The 22,689-nt window shown below is 42.1% G+C and overlaps 1 protein-coding gene and 2 long non-coding RNA genes across 7 annotated transcripts in view; 1 reads left to right on the top strand and 2 right to left on the bottom strand.

Annotated features, from left to right (window-relative positions):
- LOC148889514 (uncharacterized) overlaps positions 1–4,151 on the bottom strand; it is a 128,856-nt gene extending 124,705 nt beyond the window's left edge. For all 3 annotated transcript variants that reach the window (XR_016116823.1, XR_016116821.1, XR_016116822.1), the window contains exons 1-2: positions 3,159–4,151; positions 2,893–3,062 (exon numbers count right to left, since the gene is read on the bottom strand). This is a non-coding gene — a long non-coding RNA (uncharacterized LOC148889514). The remainder of the gene's footprint in view (positions 1–2,892; positions 3,063–3,158) is intronic.
- A 5,060-nt stretch (positions 4,152–9,211) lies between these two features.
- arid4b (AT-rich interaction domain 4B) overlaps positions 9,212–22,689 on the bottom strand; it is a 34,531-nt gene continuing 21,053 nt past the window's right edge. The window contains exons 12-24 of one of the 3 annotated variants that reach the window (XM_089011399.1): positions 22,527–22,599; positions 21,569–21,663; positions 21,378–21,475; positions 21,053–21,245; positions 20,761–20,981; positions 16,856–17,038; positions 15,862–15,946; positions 15,574–15,784; positions 14,276–15,466; positions 13,105–13,215; positions 12,811–13,035; positions 12,498–12,644; positions 9,212–11,315 (exon numbers count right to left, since the gene is read on the bottom strand). In XM_089011399.1, coding sequence (XP_088867525.1) covers positions 11,167–11,315; positions 12,498–12,644; positions 12,811–13,035; positions 13,105–13,215; positions 14,276–15,466; positions 15,574–15,784; positions 15,862–15,946; positions 16,856–17,038; positions 20,761–20,981; positions 21,053–21,245; positions 21,378–21,475; positions 21,569–21,663; positions 22,527–22,599 — 2,982 coding nt within the window. In that variant the 3' untranslated portion in view covers positions 9,212–11,166. Of the gene's footprint in view, positions 11,316–12,497; positions 12,645–12,810; positions 13,036–13,104; positions 13,216–14,275; positions 15,485–15,573; positions 15,785–15,861; positions 15,947–16,855; positions 17,039–20,760; positions 20,982–21,052; positions 21,246–21,377; positions 21,476–21,568; positions 21,664–22,526; positions 22,600–22,689 lie in introns of all 3 variants that reach the window. The other 2 variants (XM_089011398.1, XM_089011400.1) reach the window with 2 other exon arrangements.
- Positions 12,270–22,684, top strand: LOC148889518 (uncharacterized). Its single transcript, XR_016116817.1, has 3 exons — positions 12,270–12,567; positions 21,151–21,241; positions 22,550–22,684. It is a non-coding gene; the product is annotated as an uncharacterized LOC148889518 (long non-coding RNA).

A 22,689-nucleotide genomic window follows, 5' to 3' on the forward strand; every position in this document is an offset into this window, starting at 1 on the left:
TTCTCAGTAAAGTACCAGTCACTTTATAGTACGGCAGAGTTGCAATGACACGGAGGAGGCGGTGGAGTTTGACTTCACATATGTACTTTGCTTCTGTTGCGACATGTATTTAGCGTCACCCAAAATGACCCGCAGACCAACAGTGAACTTGATTTCATTTAAAGGACAACCAACGTCACTTTTTTGTTTCTTAACGGACATCAGAAAAACGTTTTATAGTGTCTAAAATACCCAAAACACGCAGTAAGATATTTTTGTCAAATGCAAAACACCAATAAAAATGACTTAAAGTGTCCAAAATCTGCAAAAAAATGAGCTGCGAATTGGGCTTTTTCAGAAAGTACCGCCCCCAGTTCGTGACGTCACGCCAAGACGTCTTGCATTGCTGGAGAATCAAAACAATGGCTTCAGATTCGGAGAATATGCTTTCTTGTTACACATCCAGTTATGAATATGATTCAAATAGTTCTGAAGAGGAAAGCATACATGTTTGCAATCGATTAAAGAATTAATAATGGATCACCAGAAAAGAGACACAAAATGGCGACCTCCTGTGGCCACCTCCGTTTCCACAGGCTGATAAATTCCTTATATGGAGCCTGGACGCCCTCTTCTGGCGGCTTTTGGGCGCAACACAAGGTTTTGAGACCAAACGAGTACAGCAAAATACACTGACGTGATGGAAGGACTGCTACAATGTGTCTTTTTTTCGGTCAGGGGCGTCCCTTTAGTGACGTCACGTACGGACTCGTCACCAACTCAAAAACAAGACTTCCTGAATATTCAGCGCGAGTCTTAAAACGTAAAATATAGCTATATGCGGTGGAATCTTATTAAAATACGCTCAGTAGAAGTCATTTGAAGCCATTTTACAAATTATGGACACAACTTGTCCGGAGACGTCGGTTGTCCTTTCACATTTACACCTTCATGTATAAAGGCTGCCCAATGTTCGGAGAAAGAAAAAGCAATCAATGGCATACACCGCTGGTGTAATGATAGGACACACATCACATCCTTATGTTACATAAGCAACCGACGTGCAGCACAATCCGCCATGTCCTACAAACAGCGTGCATGAATGAATAACATGAGTTGGGCCGATAAGCCACCCCCTCGTTGCGTGTTGGCCTCGCATTGAAATGCGGCTTTTTGCGTAGGGAATTGATGAGCCACGCGGCTCAAAGCTCAAGTCTTCAAAAGGGCTACGCTTTTAAAGATGCAAGGCATCCAACCCACTTTGTAGTTCCGAGGTGAACGAGTGGGTTGCAGCTCGCCAGGCAGAAAAGGAAGACAATACACATCCAGAAATTCATCCAAGGTTAAATCTCGTGCAGAGGAGAAGAAAAGTATTTTTTTTCTCTCCACTTGATCACACCCCCCCCCCACCTCCACAACGCCTCCAAATTTATCGAAGTCGTGGGAGTCGGGAATGCTTCAGTCATGTTCCAAGGTTACGGTCTCCTTCATCGCGCCCATAAAAACAAAGCTGATGTGAGAGAAAGAGAGACGAGCCGAGGGAGAGTGACACACGAAGATAAGGAGATGATGGTATAATAGCGCAAGTTTCATCAGAGTCAAATGCAGGCAGAGGAAGTGGAGTGACACCCAGCCTCAACACAAAATGATTTCAAAGAGCTTTTCATTCCAGATGATTGCACGGAGACATGTGCTGCAACACGAAAAGTGCCTTCTACTTTTTTTTTAAGACTGTGGTCTTGTAGACTGAAGGCTGACGACTTGAAGGACTTGAAAGCGTGACTATATTACTATGCAGCGCCATTTATAAACACTACTTTTAACTGAAAATGCTTCCAAAAATGGGAGGTGGTTGCCCGTTTGTTTACACAAGGGGGAAGAAATGGCATACAAATGCCAGTAAGCTATGAAGATAAGGGTATAGATATTTTTCAGTGGCTGGGAATCAGTTCGGAAACATACTCTTGAGTCTTTCACTTCATAAGAATGGCAGGAAAAAGCAGCAGCACACTATTTGTTTTGGTAAAAAAAAATGGAGCGGAAGTGGAGGATTGCTGCATTCTTGCTGAGGCCCCACATTCCCCAGAGGACCACAGCCGGGTTGTTGGAGACCACTCCCCACCTTCGACTCCCCGCTCTTCTGTTTCCTGTGCATGGCTGCCGCTTGCCTTCCCTTGCATGCCCCGTGTGCGGTCATGCCCCCACCTCCTCCATTATCCCGCTGCTCCAAATACATTATTTAGTCTCTCCTTGCACTCCCTTTCGCTCAAAAGAATCAGGACAGTGAGAAATAACAGCACCGATAAGTCCTCACCCCAATGCACACTATATACACTCGACCCCCCCCCCCCCCCCCCCCCCCCCCTCCTTCACGGATAGTTCCACCCCACCTGCTCGCTTTTTTCTCAATCCGCACGATGAAAATACAGTGCAGGGCTGTGCCGTCACAATGAGGGGAACTCTGTGAGGCTCGGGCCCTCCTATTAATCCCCTCTGACATGGCTCCCGAAGGCACGGATTTACTACAAGTCAATGCAGGGAGAGCGACGGTATGCAAAACAAGCCTGTCTGACTCTCTCATGCTATTCAGAGCTTTGCTGTGCCAGAGAGAGACAGGAGGGCAGATCACAGGCAGAGGAAGGGGAGAAAAAAAAAGTCTGCGCAGTTAACCCTTGCCCCACCCTGCTGCTCTGGAGACTTTTGTATATTCCAACATCTATTGCACAGATTACTTGATGATGTAAGACAGGAAGAGAAATATCGATTTATTGCTCTTTGTCATGTATTACAAATTTGGCATCCTCTAAAAGGAGCTCACATCCGCCCCAAAACAACGCCCTCTTTGTAAACATGAATTCACAAGATACGCTTACTCCTCCCAGACGGAGCTGCACTATTGAATGTCAGTCTTACCGGGAATCTGGTGATGAGGAGAAAGGCGGAGGTTGAGAATGATGACGTTGGGAGGCCGTTGAGTGCGTGCCGCACCCACCGTGCAGCTCGGCAGGGAATGTAAACAAGAGTGCTTGAATGGAGCCACAATTGGAGGGCTGCACAATATTAGCCGCTTTTACACAGAGGTCCTGCAAAATAAGAACTTCACAGTCTTAACATCATATCCAGAATTGATCTGCCTTTAAATAAAAAAAAGAACCAGGTCAAGCAGATAGTGCCCTCACCGTGTGGCCTCAATCAGCAGCACCACAGCATCAGATAATGTGAAGCGTGACGACGACAACGCCAGAGTATGGGGAGAGAAATACTTGTTAGACAGCATCAACTGCTTTGAGCACAATAGGATGAGAGAAATATCAAGTGTTAAAATTGTATACAGTGATACATCAGCCTACGAAAATAGTTGGTTCCCAGAAAGTGTGTGTAAGGCGAAAAGTTTGTCTGCCAAATATGTATTTCCCATAAGAAATCATTAAAATAATCAATAAACAATTATAATAATCCGATCCCAGGTCCGCATAAAACATAATTTTCTACTAAATAAGCCTTAAAACTAAACAAAATGTAAATTATTTTATGTAGAATAAATGTGCTATTGGATTGTAATTAAAGAAATAAACTGTACTTTATAATAAAGTCGTTTTATTTACCTTTGTGACGGTTGTTGATGTAGTTGCCTCTCGATGATATTTGAGTGAAGTTGGCATGCTTTCTCGGCGATAATACCCTCACTCACAATGTCCCCTGCTAGCTGCTTTTCATTAATCCAATTCAACAGAAGTTTTTCAACCTCTTCTCTTGCCTGAGACCGTTGCTTAGACAACACAGAAACACCCTTAGCCACATGTAGCAATGGTCGACTTAGCATACTGGTACTGGGACGCTAAGTCACACAAACGAACACCTTGTTCGTATTTTTTGATGATCTCCTTCTGTTCGACCATAATTTTCTTTTGTGTCCTCTTCGGCTTAACACTAGCCTGTGGTGGGGTCTTTTTCGGTCCCATAATAACAAAAGTACTCCACTCAATAGCAAACCATGTCTGCACTCAAAGGGGGTGTGGAAAACTAGTCCGACAGCCACCGTGGCGCTGTGTGGTTTGGTTTGTCCGCCGAAAACTAATTTGTATGCAAAGATTATATCCTTGCGAATTTAATGTTCATAAGGCAAATAGTTCGTTAGCTAAAGTGTTTGAAAGCTGGGGTATCACTGTACTCTCATTCTGCTTATTTATCATAATTAGATTCGGGTTTGAAACCCAAACAGGATGAAAAATGCTCCATGTATACATCTCAAGTGGACTCAACTTGTCAAAACGGAATGGAATTTCAGCATCTATCACACGGTTGGAATAGCCTTTTTGCAATTCCCACCAAAAGTAACACTTCATCATGCCAACAAAAAATGTGAATAATGTAAGGTGGGGGCTTTCGTGACGTAAATAGATAATGACGTCATTGGTTAACACATGAAATATATGGGAGCTTTCAAACCGTGCACATGGAACTTATGGGAAATAAATGCTTAACCTCCATCTTGATACATAATGTCATGTTCACATCAGCCTGCATGACACGTCTTTAAAACAGCTAGTGTATCTACCCCGTGCTGACGCCTCGTACTGATGTCCAAAAATGTCTATTATGGAAAACCGTGAAGACTAAAAGACATTTAAAACAACAATCGACATTACTACAATATGTTTGACAAGACATAGAGTAAATAAGCCAATTAATGAAGATTCACACAGAAACATTAAACAACTTTACAAAACAACATGACTAAATACATTTTATTTTTTTGTTGTCAGAGCGACCAATGATATTTTTATATTGGCACCAGTTACAGCTAGTTTGATTAAATGTAGCGGGGTACAATATATGTAAAAAGAAGATTGGAATAGATAATGGCTCATATAAGCAGTTGACCCAAAATGTGTTGGAATAATTGGAATGATGAAAAAAACTGTATGCAGACTGTCCCAGTTTGTTGGATTCTGGGTTAAAGATTCACGCAAACAGAATGCCACTGTTAACGTTTCCAATGCACTCATTTGACACTCTCTGTCTGAAAAGGGTTTCCAAAAGCACGTCGTCAATGCTGTTTATACAGAGGGGAAATATAGTTTTTCAATGGCAGGCAGAAAGGGCTTTCCGATGATCACAAGGAAAGTGTAAACATTGGGTGGGAGTGGGGGTCGTGGGTGTCGACATATGACAGAAAGGCTTTAGTGGAAGAGAAATCCACCAGGATTTGTAGCCTGATTTGGATTCACGTGATTGGCTCCGAACCCTCTCTCATTTTCCACCCATTCTTAGCTCCCCGTGAGATGGAAAATGGGTCATCTGGGTGGAAGTTAATACTCATAACACATACTGTGCCGTTTTATTTTTAGCATAACTTCGTCTTGTCTTTGGTGAATGATGTTGGGGAAGGGGCCAGACTCGTGTTTATTATTATATCTGCTGGAAGCTTCGAATGCTTACCTCCGTGATAAAGATATTTGACGAGCCCCTACAAACATGGCGTCAGTCACAGACAACAGCTCTGGGCATCGGGTGTTAAAACGTTCAACAGGAGGTACGCGGAGATCAACATCATCTTACCAAAAGCTCCTCAGACTCATGCCGAAGCTACCATGGCAACCACAAACTAGCGAGCTATTTCTGTCTGCTCGTCTCCCAAACACAGCTGCTCCTGCGTAACCAGTCACCCCCCACCTGTCAGATATCCAATCTGAGCTATGCAAGACATTCGGTGCATAAGATCAAGACCCGACATTCACACAACCACACAGCAGAGCGACATTAATTACTGCTGACCATTATTTGGTGACATGTTTTTCACTCGGGTCCTTGCAGTCAATTATGTTTTCGTGAAATGTTTTGAAAGTGTGGTTTATAATAAGGCCCCGTTTCCTCGAACCGGCGAATGTCATTGACATTTTACTTCGTCTATTTGGAAAGTTACCTTGAGCACTTCAGGAAGAGCACCACAAATACATCAACACATGCTGCAGACGTTTTCAAAGCTGTCAAAGTGAGCTGTTGTGATCTCATCCTTCATTCAGGCCTTCGAGAAGTGGGGCGACTGGAGGTTACTCGGAGCCACAGTGCCCCCTACAGCACACGGACGGAGTTTAACGTTTTCTTTCCATCTCAAAGATTGAAGCGGTGACTCATAATTGACTCTTGCAAGAACGGCGCCATGAATGTAACCTAGTTACAAGACAAGGCACTACCTATTTGGTTACTTTAATGACACGGGAATAACCCTGACTGATTCATTCCTCGACCGTGAATATCAACACACACCCTCCACAGGTAGCTGAAATGAAGTCACCAACGGGCACGAGGCACAGCAATTTTCACAATTTGATTGCGCTGTACAAATGCAAATAGTATTTAAATTGGCTTGTCCTGCTGTTAATTTGCACAGCAGTATAAGATAGTGGATGGTGCAAGAGGCATAATAAGTCTCAGGTAATGTTCACATTGTACATCCCCGTAAAACACAAACTAAATAGTGATGCAATGAATGCAATAAATTGACACATGAGGTGAAAGTGTGGGTAGTGATCTTTGGAAAAGGAACTAAATGTGTTTGACTGTATGACATGATGACAGAACAGCATTAACAAAATATCTCCCAACTACACGGTAGCCATAAAATACAATAGGAAAGGTAGATTATATTCCAGTAAATGACAAACATTAATTTAAATTCATACAAATGCACAAATACTTTTCAGAGAAAGGTAATCTAAACCAATGTGTACAAAATTGAATCATAATCATTTTAGATGTTTTTTTTAAATACTGCCTTGTAATGGTGATTTTTTTAGCTGAGATAAACACAAAACCACCCTGAAATATTTCACGGTGTGTAGTTACATTTCCCACATTGTTTTTTTTATTTGACAAGAAGCACTTTTATTCCAATTTTCAGTAAAACAAGACAATACATTTTTTTTTTCATTTCTAGTGAAATAATGTTTCTATTTTAGTCTTTCATTCTCAATTATGTTGATGGCAGGTAGGCAGCAGTTGCCTGCCAGGCGTCCTTCAGCTTTATCCGCTCACATACTAGACATACTAGAATAAGTGGCCAGTGTTTGCAAAGGAAGTCAATTTGTGTAAATAAAGTGTTCCAGGGAGATTGCCAGCAGATTCCACTCTAACTGGAACTCTTCAGCCCACATTTTATTTCCGGAGAACATGTAAACAAGTCATCTGCACAGCACGTGCTCACACACAGATGACTATGAACACAATTGTATAGGCCTGAGCTCAAGGAGAGCAGACATCTTGCATTGACTTTTCAATCTCCTCGTCGTATTTTCAGTGTAGAAACCGGGTTTACCCTTCCCTCCCGTTTCCCGGCAACGTCAAGACAGAGCAGAGAGAAAAACAGCTGCAGAAGGAAAATAATGACTGCTCTATTTGGAGACACTCAGTGGACATGCTCCTTTCCACTCAAAATACAATGACCCCGTTCACCCACAGCAACACGACACACAATGTATCGAGACAAATGGGCACCATTAGATGAGCACCATTAGCTTCCTCCCTGCTTCAGGATTCTGATGTCGAAACCGCCAGGAACGTTTCCGTTCCTTAGGCAAAATTGCACTCCTTTTTCATGGGGAAAGAGCAGCAGCTCTAGTGCGCGTTGCTACTGCCATCTATAGGTTTAAAAATAAACAGCTATCCATTCACTTTCCAATTCCCCTCACAGGCTCACACTGAGAGCCATGTCGGAGGCGATGAAGATATTAGATGTCTTTGTTGACTGTGTGAGGTTGTCGAACAAAATCTTGATGGGCTCAAAAATAAGCCATTAGCATGACATTGATCTCTGCATTGGACACGTGTACCTGGAATTTGACATTGGAGGTTCCGTATATTGGTTTCTGGGCCATAAAAGAAGTTCCAAGTTCAAGAGCTTCTTCCATGTTCTCGAGCAAATTTTGAGAAAAAAACACGACTTTTTCTGGTAATCCCAAAGTTACAATTTTCCTCAACTTTAACTTCAGTTTCAAAGTGATTCTTCGCATCATTTCCGTACCACCTCCAGTTGCATGCGAGTGTAGGATAACCAGACAAAAGCCTAAAAAAGTAAAAAAAAAAAAAGTTTGATAGCTGTGTGCTCAAAGCCTGAAGTCACATTTCTTTAATGTCACATCCATATTTTAGATAAAGTCAGAACTTTTTCCAGGAAAAATGGGGACTCTATTGCTTAAAGTATTTTGCACCTGTGACAGAGGTTGACATTTGACCTTGAGTGGACTTACCACACAGTGAACAACTTACCAGTGTCTGCGTTTGACTGTTGTCTTCACTTTAATACGCCACACTGAAAAGCGACCGATCATGGTCATCCACAGATTAAATTGGCGACATTGTGCTTAGTTACAGTTCCGATAGCTGTAGCGTATGGTGTCATGGGAGTTTCAGGCCACTTAAATCGAATTACATTTAAAACTGGAAAAATAACTAATTGAAAATCAGAATATTGCAGCTAGTCTCTTACTTGACGAATTTTGAACAAAAACACTTTAGAGCGTTCTTTAGTCGGATACGTATCGAAAGCGAACGGGATGTGCTCTTTTCAACGAATATAATTAGCAACAATGCAAACCAAGGCAATTACCGGTAAACGCGCTGTTAGCATTATCCGTATACCATACCCATTGTTGGACAAATAAGCATTATTCAAAACTAACATGTAAAAGTGGGCTAAGTGTAAGCTAACGCATTTCAAATGGTTTTAATTCAACCGTGTCCTCGTCACTAATTAAGGTGTGTAATGAATTGTTGAAGTTTAGCACGACGGGTAATTAAAAACACGTCATCTCACCGTTCTTGAATTCCGAATTCAGTCGCAGCATTTTAACCGCACAACAGTCCCCAAGCGAAAAAAAATGAATAAAGCGAAAAAAAATGAATAAAGCGAACCAGGCACGGAGGACCTATTGACATACAAGACATCAATCAAATGTGAGGGAAATGACAGCAGACGGAAGTTAATTCAGTGTCGAACCATATACGGTAGTTTCCACGTGCTAGTTTTTACGATACGTGCTGTCATTTGCCCAAGAACACAACATCTAAAATTAGAAAGAAACACGAATGTTAATTCAGCGTCGAACCATGTCGTTTCCACGTGATAGTTTGTACAATACGTGCTGTCATTTCCCCAAGAACACAAAATCTAAAATTAGAAAGAATATAAATACGGTACTTAAATGATACCGACAGTCAACCAGAATATTTCACAAACTATGGCATTTATTTCAAACAGAGGGTTTTGCTTTGCATTTTTACAATAAATTACACAATGACTGTCATTTGATAAACCTAATAAATACTCTTTCAACAAGATCATTTTTTATAATCTATGACCCCAACCATTTTCCATGGAATTTGGAAAATAGATCAGCTTCATTAAAAAAAACACCACTTTTCTCTTACAAGCACAAGCTAATGAAAACGAAAATTGAATAAAAAGTCAAGGAAAGCATGAAATAAAAAAAGAAAACAACACTTAAAATGAACATGAGTCCAGCAAAATTGACAAAAAAAGACATCTATGGAGACAAAGTGTGGTGGGGGAGGAGAACATGCACATTGTGGCTCAATATTTACACAAAGTACAGTTAAAAGCATACATCTGTCTGTACAGAAAAGTACATTATTAACAGCGCAAGATATTAAATAGCAGGACTTAAAACACTTCTCAAATATACAAATCTATAACAAAAGCATACAATTACATACAAGTGCTAATCAAAATGTAACTTTGGGTCATCAGTGAGTGGGGGTCTATACAAAGGAAACCAAAAATGTATACATATACATCAATGATAGTGAGTAGAGGTCTATAGAAAGGAAACAGAAAAAGTATCCATATACATCAAATTACTGTATAATATAAATGCACATTTACAATAGCTTTACCTTTATTCTTGCCATAGTACATGGAAAAGTCTATTTTTACTTTTTGGTCAGGGTGAGTATGAGAAGAAGTGTGACAGTGGATGTATGAATGATAGTACAGGGGAAGCTATTATTTGCCTTTCATGAAAACATCACACATTTAACAAATAACTAACTTCACGGTGTTTGGAACACTGTATACATGGCATTCAGCTTCATTTCAACTGCAAATACCTCTTATGGCTGTTTTCAAGTCAATGATCCAGTTGCGCACATGCAAGTCTTTAGTGAAAACTACGGTACTTAAAAAATGGCGACATGAACAAAGAGATGATTTAAAGGGCAGATGAAGTGAAGTAATACGACTGTTGTGTTCATCATCACTGCATGGTTTATACCCAAGATGGATAAGTATTCAGTAGTAGATTACAGGTGATCCAGTATAGTTCTACAATTAAATATTACTGCCATCGCTATCCATTATTCACTGTCCGTCACATACAAACACACAATCACTCAGTTACATTGCATTTTAACGTTTTTTTTTCTTCGTAAGATATATACTTTCAGGGAACCCTCTGATTTGAGCGGAGGAACCGTAAAAAGTTCTGTCCTTCCAAGTGCCACATGGAAAAAAAAACTAAAAGGCACTACAGAATCATGCCACATTTCATCCACTGTAGCTACTATTGACCTCCAAGACTCAATGCAAATATTTGCATGCCTGAAGAAGATATGAGCAATGTTGTCAACTAAGTTTTTGCCTTTTTATGACAGTGGTGGACAGCAAACATTGTTATATCATACGTTTACTTTGCCTTTAATGCCAATATGGCAATGCTCATCTGAATTCCTTGATTTGACAGTGAGCTCAGGCGGCACCATTTTGAGCTACGAGGAAAGAGCACAGAAGGGAGTTGAAAGGAAAAAAAAAAACATCCCACACCGATGCATTTCTTATCAAATGGAAACCACTATTGCTTGTAAAAATGCAATCGTATAAATGTTCAATTCGAATTATGTAGAGCACAAAAGACAATTATGAATCTGTTTAGACAAATTTCAACCCCATCGCCCATGCAATCATCAAGAAAGTGCACTTAAGTGCCATTAGCTTGTCAAGAAAACAGTTGTCAATAAAAAATAGTGCTTGTTTCTTGTTTTTTTATGTCTCTGGTCTGGTGTTGTTACAGTATGTAGCGTAACCTGTCCATCCTCTGGGAGGGAAACGGGCAGTTTCCCCTGGGTGCTGGTTAAGTGCTTGGCGTGGCGGCTCTTTGCTGCTACATCCTGTCACCTGCACTCTACTGATACCCCGGAGTTCTGTGAAGAAGAGGATGATGAAGATACTGGTTGGTCGGCCAACGTTAGCATGACTGCTGCTGTCAGTGAGCTCGAGGACGGTGAAGAGGAGGAGGATGAAGATAATGCGGCCACGGTGCCTACAGAGCAGGAATAAGGTTTTGGTTACAGGTTATGTTTACATTAAAAAAAATCTTGGTTTGTATTGTAATACTTCTCTGGAAAAAATGGCCACCCATCAGGTATGAAATAAAAAAAATAAAAAAATCAAGTACAGTGATACCTCGGTTTACGAACGCTTCACCTTACAAACATTAAACTCGCAAGAATATAATCTTGGCATACGAACTATTTTTCGGGAAACACATGGCTGGCGGACTAGTTTTCTGCGGAAGAATACCAAACCACACAGCAGAACAGCGCCACCGTGGCTGCCAGACTACTTTTCCACACCCCTTTTCTCTGAGTGCATACGTGGCATTTGTGGTTTGCTATCAAGTGGATACTTTTGACTTTTTGGGACCAAAAAGACTCCACCACAGGCTAATGTTCAGCAGAAGAGGACATAAAAAAAACTACGCTCGAGCAGAAGAAGGAGCTCATCGAGAAACACGAACGAGATGTGTGTTTGTGTGATTTAGCATCCCAATACGAGTATGCTAAGTCGACCATTGCTACGTGTGGCTAAGGGTGTTTCTGTGTTGTCTAAGCAATGGTCTCTGGCAATAGAAGAGGTTGAACAAAAAGCAGCTCACAGGGACTGTGTTTGTGAGGATATTATCACAGAGAAAGCACGGCAACTTCACTCGAATATCATCAAAAGGCAACTACATCAACAACCATCACAAAGGTATATAAAACGACTTTATTATACAGTGCAGTTTATTTCTTTAATTACAATGCAATAGCACATTTATTATACATAAAATAAAGTATATTTTGTGTAGTTTTAAGGCTTATTTAGAAGAAAATTATGTTTTATAGGGACCTGGAAACAGATTATTCTAATTTTTAATGGTTTCCCATGGGAAATTAATGTTTGGAAGACACACTTTTCGCCTCACACAAACTTTCTGGGAACCAATTAAGTTCGTAAGCTGAGGTATCACTGTAAATATTTTGTTCTCAGTCTATTTTTGGCCGTTCATCACCTCCGCCCAATTGTTGCACAACATTTGGGCCAATTGACCTAACAACCACCCTCCCACATTGAGTTCCTCTGCTCATGGCAAAATCATGCAAGAGATCCAGAGTCACTTTGAAGTGACAGTTAGACTCCAGACGCGGGAGTTTACAGTCTGAAATATGGACATGCAACTCACTTTCCAGTTCCTTTTTCTTCATGCGCTTTCGCCGTCTGTCGATGGAGGCCACCTCAGACTTGAGAGAGAGGTAATGGTTCCTGATGTCCTGAAGCTTATCTTGAAGAAATGAGATCCTCTCCAGACTGTTCATTTTCTCCAGGTCAGCTGATGAAAAAGAAATCGGAATTAGGCTTAATATTCTGACTATGGTAGAAATGAGAAAATGAAGCTAATATTTGGGTAGAAGTTGGTTGGAATGCGGTCGATGAGGGTTAACCGAACTGCTAGAATGTTTAATGAGCAGCCGATTCACAGTCAAAGCCACACTTACACATCTGGAAGCTCCACTTGTAAACGCGTGAAGATCTTCCATGGCTTTCCCGGTGCTGCGAGTGATCGGGATCAGCCTGTTTGTGGTATTTATGGCTTGACGTGGGAGACCGGCCACGAGACTTAGGTGAAACAGCAACTTTGACATCCGATATGTCATTCTTGGTGGCAGCTGGTTTGGCCGAACTTTCCACAAGAGATTGGTCCTCGCTGTCACTGCTGTTGGCTGAAGAACCAAGTCTGAGCACAACTCCACGAGACATGGTTTGCCGGTTAATCGAAACTTTGTGGTTACCTGTTTTCCTATTCTTTTTTGGAGGCACACCAAGACTCTTGCAGTTTGTCTTGGGTTTCTTTGAGATGCTGCTGGCCTGTGACTCTTTTTGCCGTTTCTGACTCACAGATGCTATGATGACAAAGTGTATGAAAATGAGTGTACATGAAGACCAAAGGGCTTGTACTTTTATACGCAGAGATGCATCTGTGAGTTTAGAAAAAAGGGACTGATTGGCCCACTTGTCTCTGAAAAAGGGGCAAATTCTAAAATGGATGGGGCCCGATTTAACTACATTTTAGAGGTATACAAAACTGATTGAAAAAAAAAACAAAAGACATTCATTGGAGCATATTTCTAAATTGCAAATGAAAAAAACTTATTTGAGGTATAACTATTTTTCGAATATATCGACAATTTAAATTCAGATCAAAGAATGTATTCATACATAAAATAAACAAACATTTTCCATTTCTTTTAATTACTACACAATCAATCCTGTGCTATTTTGATATTCGACGGTATTGCAGAGAAGATAAAGAGAAGAGCAGTTTCCGTCAGATGATGGAAAAGTCCGATATCCTCAATTACGACTTTGGAACGCACCGAAACAAATGCAAGGTGACTATGGCGAGATATTGGTAAGGCAAGATGGCAGACGAGAGGGTGACCCAAAAAGATGCGTCCTACTGAGTCCTCTCACTGCAGCAATGTTTTCTCCCGAAAGAAGAGTGTGTAAAAGTAATTGATAACTTTGTCAGACAAGTACAGGTTTGCTTGCAACAAAATGGTGGACATTTGGAACACATCTTGGGAAAGCTATAATTGATTAAAAATTGACATAAATAGCTGAAACTCTGGTGAATGGTCTTCGATAAACTCATTAAGAAGCTATTTATTTCAATTTACAACCACAGATTATTCAAAGCCACAATTGAAATTTTCATGGGTCAGCATCTTTTTGGGCCACCCTGTATATTTGTTTCTTTAGCTATTTTAACAGAAGTATGTCATATGTGGCGCAGATCATGTAGCAAGATGCTACATGATGGTGGAGTTACAAAGTTGCACCGGTGGCTGTCAAAATGCGTCAATGGCGCAAGGGCCCAGATGCATCCCTGTTGATACTTGTGATTGCACAAGACGACAAGGCGAAATTTATGCGTTGTCCAAGCACATTTGCAGTTTGTACCTTTGGATTTCTGCTCGCTGTCATGCTGGCTGCTGCTGCTCAGCTCCAGGCTGCAGTTGCTACTGCTGTTGGAGGAGAGCGGGGCATCAAACACTTTTGGCGGGGAGCCCGTCCTTTCATCCCGTGAAAGATCTGGAAGCTCCCCACTCAGACTCTCCACTTCCACTGTGCTGCAGTCACTTTCACTGCGTCGGCATGGCACTTCCTCCTGAACCGACCCTGGCAAGAGGCTTGATGAAGTTGATACCGGAGGCAAACCGGGCTGTGTGGGTGGCACCGGCGGGGAAGTTGCGGGTTCTTGGCCGCAGTCTTCCATTGTACTGCCTCTACCTGAGGGGGACTCTGGTGTGGTGGGTGGCGTATTGAGTACAGAGTTACTTCCACTGCTTGGGAACTCTTGCAGTTTGTCATTTTCTATGTGCTCTTCCGAGGCGTCGTCTTCAGGTCCTCCTTCCTGCTCAATGCTTGTATCTTCCAGGTTGGAGGGGACGGGCGGAGGAGGAGAATTAGCAGCCTCCGTGTCTGAATCGGAGAATAACTCTTTCAGAGTCTTTTTTGGCCACTGTGGTTGAATGCTGGACCACACGTCTTTTTGGCCTTTAGGGCGCACGGGCGGCTTATCCTCTCCATTCCCAGACATTTTGGCCCGCTTTTCGGGAATGTCCCAGAAGCCTGCTTGTCTGCTGGATTTGCTTTTCTCCTTTGTGCCGTTGTACTTCTTGGAAGGGGAAGCTTTGTTTTTTGGATGGCCTCGTTCACTGCCCTCGGCCTGGGAACCAGGACGTGCTGCTCCTTCATCATCTGAACTGCTACTAGATGAGGCTCCTCTGTCTTCCATGGCAGCGGCACTTGGATCCTCCAGTTTCCTGGAGGAGCCTACAGGCAACCAGTCTGAACTCCTTGTGGCTCTCCTCGCTTTGGACTGCTTCTTTGGGGTCCTCTCTGCTGTCCCTTCAGATTTTCTCTTCCTGGTGCTTGCATCCCCGATCAAATCGGGTTTGCGCTTCCCCGATTCCCCGCTGATTATCTCATGGTTCTTCTCTGAGACTGCAGAAGGTTTGGATCCATTGGGTGGGGTGCCACTCTCTCTCCATTCTGAAGACTTTTGAAGCTCTGATTGGCCCTTTCCATCTCTGCAAGTACCACGGTCTTCTTTATTATGCTCTCCTTCACACTCTGGATCACTCTCGTCTGAGAACAATTCAGAAGCTGAGTTGAATAAGAAAAAAAAAAAAGATTGTTTCTTTTTAATATACACGTGAGAGTGAAGAGGTTTTGAGCTGTTAAAGTGGAGCTACCTTGCAGACCATTGAGGATGGATGTAATCTCAATAGATTTCGGTGGAGAGTGCTGCTGGGCCCCTTGGTCCTCACCCTGATCCATCTTGGAAAAGACATCCTGACTGAGGTCACACTTAGAACGAGAGACGCGATTATTGTTGGGTGAAGGACCGAGGATGTCTCTCTCATTGAGCCTCTCCAATCGGTCTCGCTCCCGCTCGGCTTTGTTCTGTCAGAATTGGAAATAAATCAGGGATCTACTTCATGTCATCATGCCAAATACTAAAATGTCATATAAAGTTGTACCTTGATTTTTTTACGGTGCTTTATTTTTGGTACATTCTTATTGGCTGGTCGAACAATCTTGTCTGCTTTGATCCATTCATCATATCTAAAGAGCAAGTAGGGAAAAAAACAACAAAAAGAGACAGTTTTCATCAATCAAATCCTAGAGAGGAGCGCAATAAAATATCACACCACCAACACACCACACAGCCACCTCAGCTGTCTGGCCCGAAACGCTGCTGTGCTACAAAAGCCTTCACAACAAAGGAATATATCCAATAATGTTCAGGACAAAGCCTAACAATGAGGAGAGAAAGATATTTACATTGACCACACCAACCAACAGAACACAAGAGTGCGATTTGGATCTTATGACAAGAATGAACATCTCACATGACACACATACACGATGCAGAGAACAACCATTGTCGTTAGATTATCACAGGATCACACAACAAAAATGAGACAACAAAATGTGATTTTGTTTTGCTAGTCGCCCGAATGCCCTAGTTGACACTATATTAAACCTAGCCAACAGGGAAAGGGGGAGGGGTGGTAGATAGAGGTGAGTGTAACAAACAACACTTTGCTTGACCTCTGTGAGGTTAGCCGCTAATTATTAGCGTAACTCAGAAGGACAGGATCTACAGGAATTTCACTTAGAACCACCTTGTGGCCAATCCAAGCACAAAACAGAAGTTCAGCATGTCCGTTCAGACAGCTTGCGGGAGAGGGTGGACAGACAGGGGGTTCAATCACGGATAATCTAAGAGGAGTTGAGGAACGTTCCCACATCAACCCTCGTGACCAATTCTGTTTCTGCCACTAGAGGGCTCACAGAGCTCTGGCCAAAGAGGCAAGATCAGATGAAGCAGAATTGTGAGGAGGAGCGTGTGAATTTTGTCACTGCCGCAGGGAATTTTGTCATCCCACAGGGCAATTTAGAAGGTTAACATGTGATTTTGTTTGAGGGTGAATATATAAATTCAGTAACTGTCCCCACGTCCTGTCTTACCTCATGTTCCAGCCACAGTAGTGCACCAGGTAGAGCACCTCTCCCCCCTCCACGTCTGCCTCTTTCACAGTGGCCTCGTACGTCTTCAGACTGCGGCCTCGCCCATACCTCACCTGCACCTTCATCCCCGGGGGGTAACACTCAAACTCTTCCCCTTCCTCCCCCTCCTGACTGTTGTCATCCCTGAAAGAAAAACAGTTCAGCACTTCCTGTCCCTAGTCTGCTCCACAGAAAACCACAAAATTCCCCAAACACATCTCCCATGTTGGTGCAATCTCACATCCAACCTTCTGAAGCTATTCTAACCGCCTGACAGACAGACATCTTAAACTTCCTATCCCTCCTCTACAGTACAACGGACTGAATAATACATGATAAACCTTCCAAACTAGAGCACCTAAACGTTTCAAACATAATACTTTATTCACAGAAAGTCCAGACTACGAACTATCCGGCCCTAGATGCATAGTGGCAACTCGGGATTACCATTCACACGCTGTAGAGAACACAACAGCCACAGGGAGGAGCTAGTGAGAAACAGTAAGGAACCGTCAAAGCTGGAGGGTCAACTGGCAATTTAGGAGTGCTGGTTTAGTGGCTATGGCGCAGGGGCCGCAGAGGGCCTCAACGGCCGCATGTTAGCACAGCAGAGCACGACTTGGCAAGCAACAAAGCAACCTGAAGCATAACTACAACATTCAATTTACTTAGCTACCATGAAGAGCAGCTTTGAAAACTCTCCACACAGTCCTCAAGAGTGGATGATTGCTGCTTGAAGCTCATTTTCAATATGGCACAATTAGGATGCGCTTTTCAGTGCAGCAAGGGGGACAATCAAAGCAGCTGATAACATTCTTTACATAGCGATGTAAAAAAAAGATATACTGTATAAAAACCCAGATAAATACTGCAGCCAATTTTCATAGGAAAGAAACATTTCATCGCATCATATCATTCCACAGAGTTTTATGTGTATTATTTTTTTAGACTTTGAAAAATAAGTCACCAGAGAGACAAGAACAATAACTAGGTTGTTAAACTATTGGACTGGGGAAACAAAACATTATCAGGCCGTTTCACTTCAGATAAAAACTTCAGACTTTCATAAGTCTGCATAATAATGCATAATGATTTAAGCAGTGTCTGAAACTCATGACAAAAAGGTTAGCGGACACCAGGGCAGACATCTCTGAAAAGTTGCCTTCCCCATTTTTCACAACTTGAAACACAATAAGACAACTAATCGCAAAAAAAAAAAAAAAAAAAAAACATTGTAGCGAAGTATAAAGGATTTTTTTAATGAAGGAAGTACCTACCACAAATGCTCCCTGGCTTAATTTATGGTAAATATCCCTTGCTGAAGATTTTGCTGCAGTTGTCGTCATGGTGCACAATGCATTGTGTGCGTTTAGTTGTCTGCTAAAAGCCCCGTGGACTCCTCTAAGTGCGTTTCAAAACTCTCAAGTAACGACAAACGAACGTTCGTGTGGCAATTTGCATACTCGGCACGGCAGCCAATCAGAAGCCTGTTTTGTGCTTCGGACTATACCGTGGCTGTAAAGTGTACTTGAGAGTTTTGAAACACGCTTAGAAGGAAAGAGGAGTCCATGTGGCTTGTAGCGGTTTGCTTGTCGCTTTTGATTTATTGGATAAAACTAACGTTTGATTTGATTTTTTTTTCTTGAAGAAGTTGTCAGCCACCGAGGTGTTTTGAAAGTTGTACGCCCGACGTAAAAGTTGTACGCCTCGGGCCTCCGGGCGTTATTTCAAACACTGATTAAAGTTTGGAAAACAAATGAATAAGTAATGAAATTTCACATTTTAGTGGATGACCACTAATGGATGAGAAAATATACAAATATATCATGACCTCTTATTCTTGCATTGTAATGCGCAGCAATATAAAAACTGGAAAAAAAAGCAGTTTATTCAAAATATTTTTACAGTGGTTTGCAGCAGAGAAACGCTATGCTATGCAGAGCCTCAATAGAGTCGACACAAGCGTCTGAGTACGAGCTGAACAACCACAACAGACCTCAAATGCGCCCCCTCGATTTATTAGCCGCTCAGTTAAACAGACAACATGCTAATGACCAAAAAAAAAACATTTGTCATTACGGAAAGCCTTATGTGTAGCAGCAGTTGAAAGCATCAGCGACAACAATAACTCTCACTCACACACGCACGCGCACGCGCACACACACGCACACACACCTACGCACGCCCACATGTACAAATGGAACATTTAATAAGGTTGTCAGACAAGATTGGAGAGGATAACTAGCTTTGCCGTTATCAGGGCAGGGTGAAATTCAAGAGGCCACGTTGTTTGTCAAGTGGATAAGGCAGGAGAGAGACGGAGAGAGAGAGAGAGAGAGAGAGAGAGAGAGAGAGAGAGAGAGAGAGAGAGAGAGAGAGAGAGAGAGAGAGAGAGAGAGAGAGAGAGAGAGAGAGAGAGAGAGAGAGAGAGAGAGAGAGAGAGAAAGACAGTTAGTGAGCACAGGGTCACGCATCCGAGGTGAAAGTACTAGTCAGGCTATGGTGCTCAACGATGCCTTAAAGGAGAACCGACGTCTCTGGACAAGTTGTGTCCATAATTTGTAAAATGGCTTCAAATGACTTGTACTGAGCGTATTTTACAAAGATTCCACCGCATATAGCTATATTTTACGTTTTAAGACTCGCGCTGAATATTCCGGAAGTCTTGTTTTTGAGTTGGTGACGAGTCCGTACGTTACGTCACTGAAGGAACGCCCCTGACCGAAAAAAAAAGGACATATTGTAGCAGTCCTTCCATCACGTCAATGCATTTTGCTGTACTTTGGTCTGAAAACGTCATGTAGCTCCATGTAAGGAATTAATCAGCCTGTGGAAACAGCTGATTAATTCCTTACACGGCTTTGTCGCCATGTTCTGCCTTTTTTTGGGTGCGACATTTCCCACCCCTGATGCCTCAAAATGACACGGAATAAATTATTTAACTGATTGCAAACATGTATGCTTTCTTCTTCAGAACTATTTGAATCATATTCATAACTGGATGCGTAACGAGAAAGCATATTCTCCGAATCTGAAGCCATTGTTTTGATTCTCGAGCAAGGTAAGACGTCTTGCCGTGACTCCACGAACAAGGGGGCGGGACCTTCTGAAACTGGCCACTTCCGGTTTCAAATTGAAGTACTTTTTAGACACTTTAAGTCATTTTTATTGGTGTTTTGCATTTGAATAAAAATATAATACTGCGTGTTTTGGGTATTTTAGATGCTATAAAACGTTTTTCTGATGTCAGTTAGGAAACAAAAAAAGTGACGTCGGTTGTCCTTTAATCAGCTGATACAGACTAAGCCATGACTAATTATAAAAGCAGTGGGTGTGAGCTTAGTGGGATGAATTTAGGAAAGCATTCCCTTCCTCGCTCTTCACGAGTTAGCAGGCATAAGTCAATTGTGGATACACTGATAATAATAATAATAATAATAATAATAATAATAATAATAATAACTTTCATTTTTAAGCGCCTTTCAAAACTGTCATGGTCACTTTACAGTCACAGGATAAGTTTTTCAGTGGGTGAGCAGCGGCAGTCACGCGCGCCAGCGTTCACTCATTCCGAAAGTAACCCAAATAGATAGAAATATAGGTAGCTAGCGAATAGCTAGCTAGATAGATAGATAGATAGATAGCCAGCTATATAGCAAATAGGTAGCGAATCAGTGCCAGAAAAGGTCTGGATGACGGCTTGAGGTGCGGCCACCAAGGAAAGACGACGTCTTTGGTCTTTATCAAAAGCACATTGGCAATATTTTAAAAGGGAGTCACTGAGTAATGACGCCATTCCACCCACACTGTTGGTACCATTTTTTTATAACAACCCTGCCTGAGGAGTCATACATCAAATCACCTACCCAGAATTGTCCTTGCTCTCCTGGTCCTCGTCCTGCTCCTGTTTTATGTTCTCAGCTCCAAGGCGAGACGTTGAAGAGCCTTCTTCTGCATCTCCTATGGGGGGGCTACTGTCTTCATCCTCCTCATCATCATCATAAATGTTGTTTCCATTGCTCTCCTTTCCGTCAGCTTTTGAGGATGTACACTGACTTTTGTTTGAAATCAACTCAGGTTTCTCTTCCTGGGGGAGAGGGATGTTTTTAATACAAAAGCACGTGTCAGAAGAAATATGACTACATTACATGTCTGCACCTTGCAGACTTGTGTGCTGATTGGTTCTTCATTTCCATGGTCTTGCTGCTCTTCAGGGATGGCTAATGTGGGGACTGTGCTTTCTCCCTCAACTACAGACGTCGCCTCTCCCTTGGGCGCCTGCTTCAAAGGGAGGTCCATCTTGAATGTGATGGCAGTGGAAGTGCAGTATTCTTCAAAGCCATAAAGGTACCTGCATGAAAGCACAATTCTTGTCAGATGGAAAGTGATTGATGTGAAAATGGTGAGCTGAGCAGATAAAAAGAAGAAAAAAAAACGAGCAATGTTGAGCCCGTTGAGTTGTGGATGCAGCGCTTGTACATACTTGCGGTAAGCACATTTGACATTGTAGCCAGCAGCTGAATTGAGAATAGGGATTCCGAGGTCCTGATAGATTTTCTTCCAAACTGCACCACTTTCAATCTGGGTAAAAGTGGGGAAAGCACAGGGAATTTAAGGATTGAGCCCACGAGAGAACCATCGGCAAGATCGAAGTACCGTTACAGTGGCACTCACATTGTCAAAGCCTCCCAGTTTGTTCACCAGTCGATAGAGCTTGAACAAGTTCAGATTCCGGTATCCCAGAACAGGCCTCTTGTTAATGGGCGTTCCTGTGAGGAGATTCAGAGTACTGTATTTTCCGGTGTATAAGGCGCACCCCAAAAGCCTTCATTTTCTTTAAAAGATGATCTGCGCCTTATACGCAGGTGCGCCTTATATGTGAAGTCATATTGAGCCACAACAGGTCTCGCCGACTCCATTTCCCCCCTGTAGAGGAAGTAGTGTGTAACCCCAGCATCTACTGTAGCACCTTATAATGTGGTGTGCCTTATATTTGGAAACTTTTACATATTATGAAAACGTTTTTCATTCATCGGGGGTGCACCTTATACTCTGGTGCGCCTTATACACTGGAAAATACGGTACATATCAAATTATGCTCAAATATTCAACTAATACCAATGCTTAAGGTCATGCCCAAAAACACAACTTACTTTCAGTTGGTTGGTAACTTAATTTATTTTATTAAATTAAATTACACAAATCCGCTTCAATTCCAAGCCTCGATAGTTCCACACTCACATACATATTTGGAAAACCTTTTCTGCATTCATTGTAGGTGCGCCTCATGTGTGGAAAATGTTTGAAAATACACCATTTATTTGGAGTGCGCCTGATACTCCGGTTCGCCTTATACACCGGAAAATACGGTACATATAAAATTATGATCAAATCCTCAAATAATATCAATGCTGTAGGTATGGCACCCCCCAAAAAAACAAGAAACATCAGCCTACTTTCAGTTGTTTGTCAGGCTTTAACTTAATTTAATTTATGTAGTCTTTTATTGTGAATACGTTCAGTGCAGGCCACATCTTTGCATATCATCGTTTTAGAAACACAAAGGGGTTCAGTAATAAAGGTGGACATTAGTTTGTCTTTTTGTTGCATTCTCCAACTGTCTAAAACTCACTTCTGTCTTCCATGAACTTGTAGAGCTGCTGAAGAAAGTTCTCCCTCTCATCGGGATATGGCTCCACTTCCTCCTAAATCCGAGAGACCAGACTGTTTGAGGCTGCTTTCCACTTGACGTTTATGGAAAAAAAAAATCTGTGTGAACGTGACTCAGGCTTTAC

The sequence above is a fragment of the Hippocampus bargibanti genome, linkage group LG13 (assembly GCF_051943395.1).
Source record: "Hippocampus bargibanti isolate YZ-2025 linkage group LG13, ASM5194339v1, whole genome shotgun sequence".
Classification (NCBI taxonomy): Eukaryota; Metazoa; Chordata; class Actinopteri; order Syngnathiformes; family Syngnathidae; genus Hippocampus; species Hippocampus bargibanti.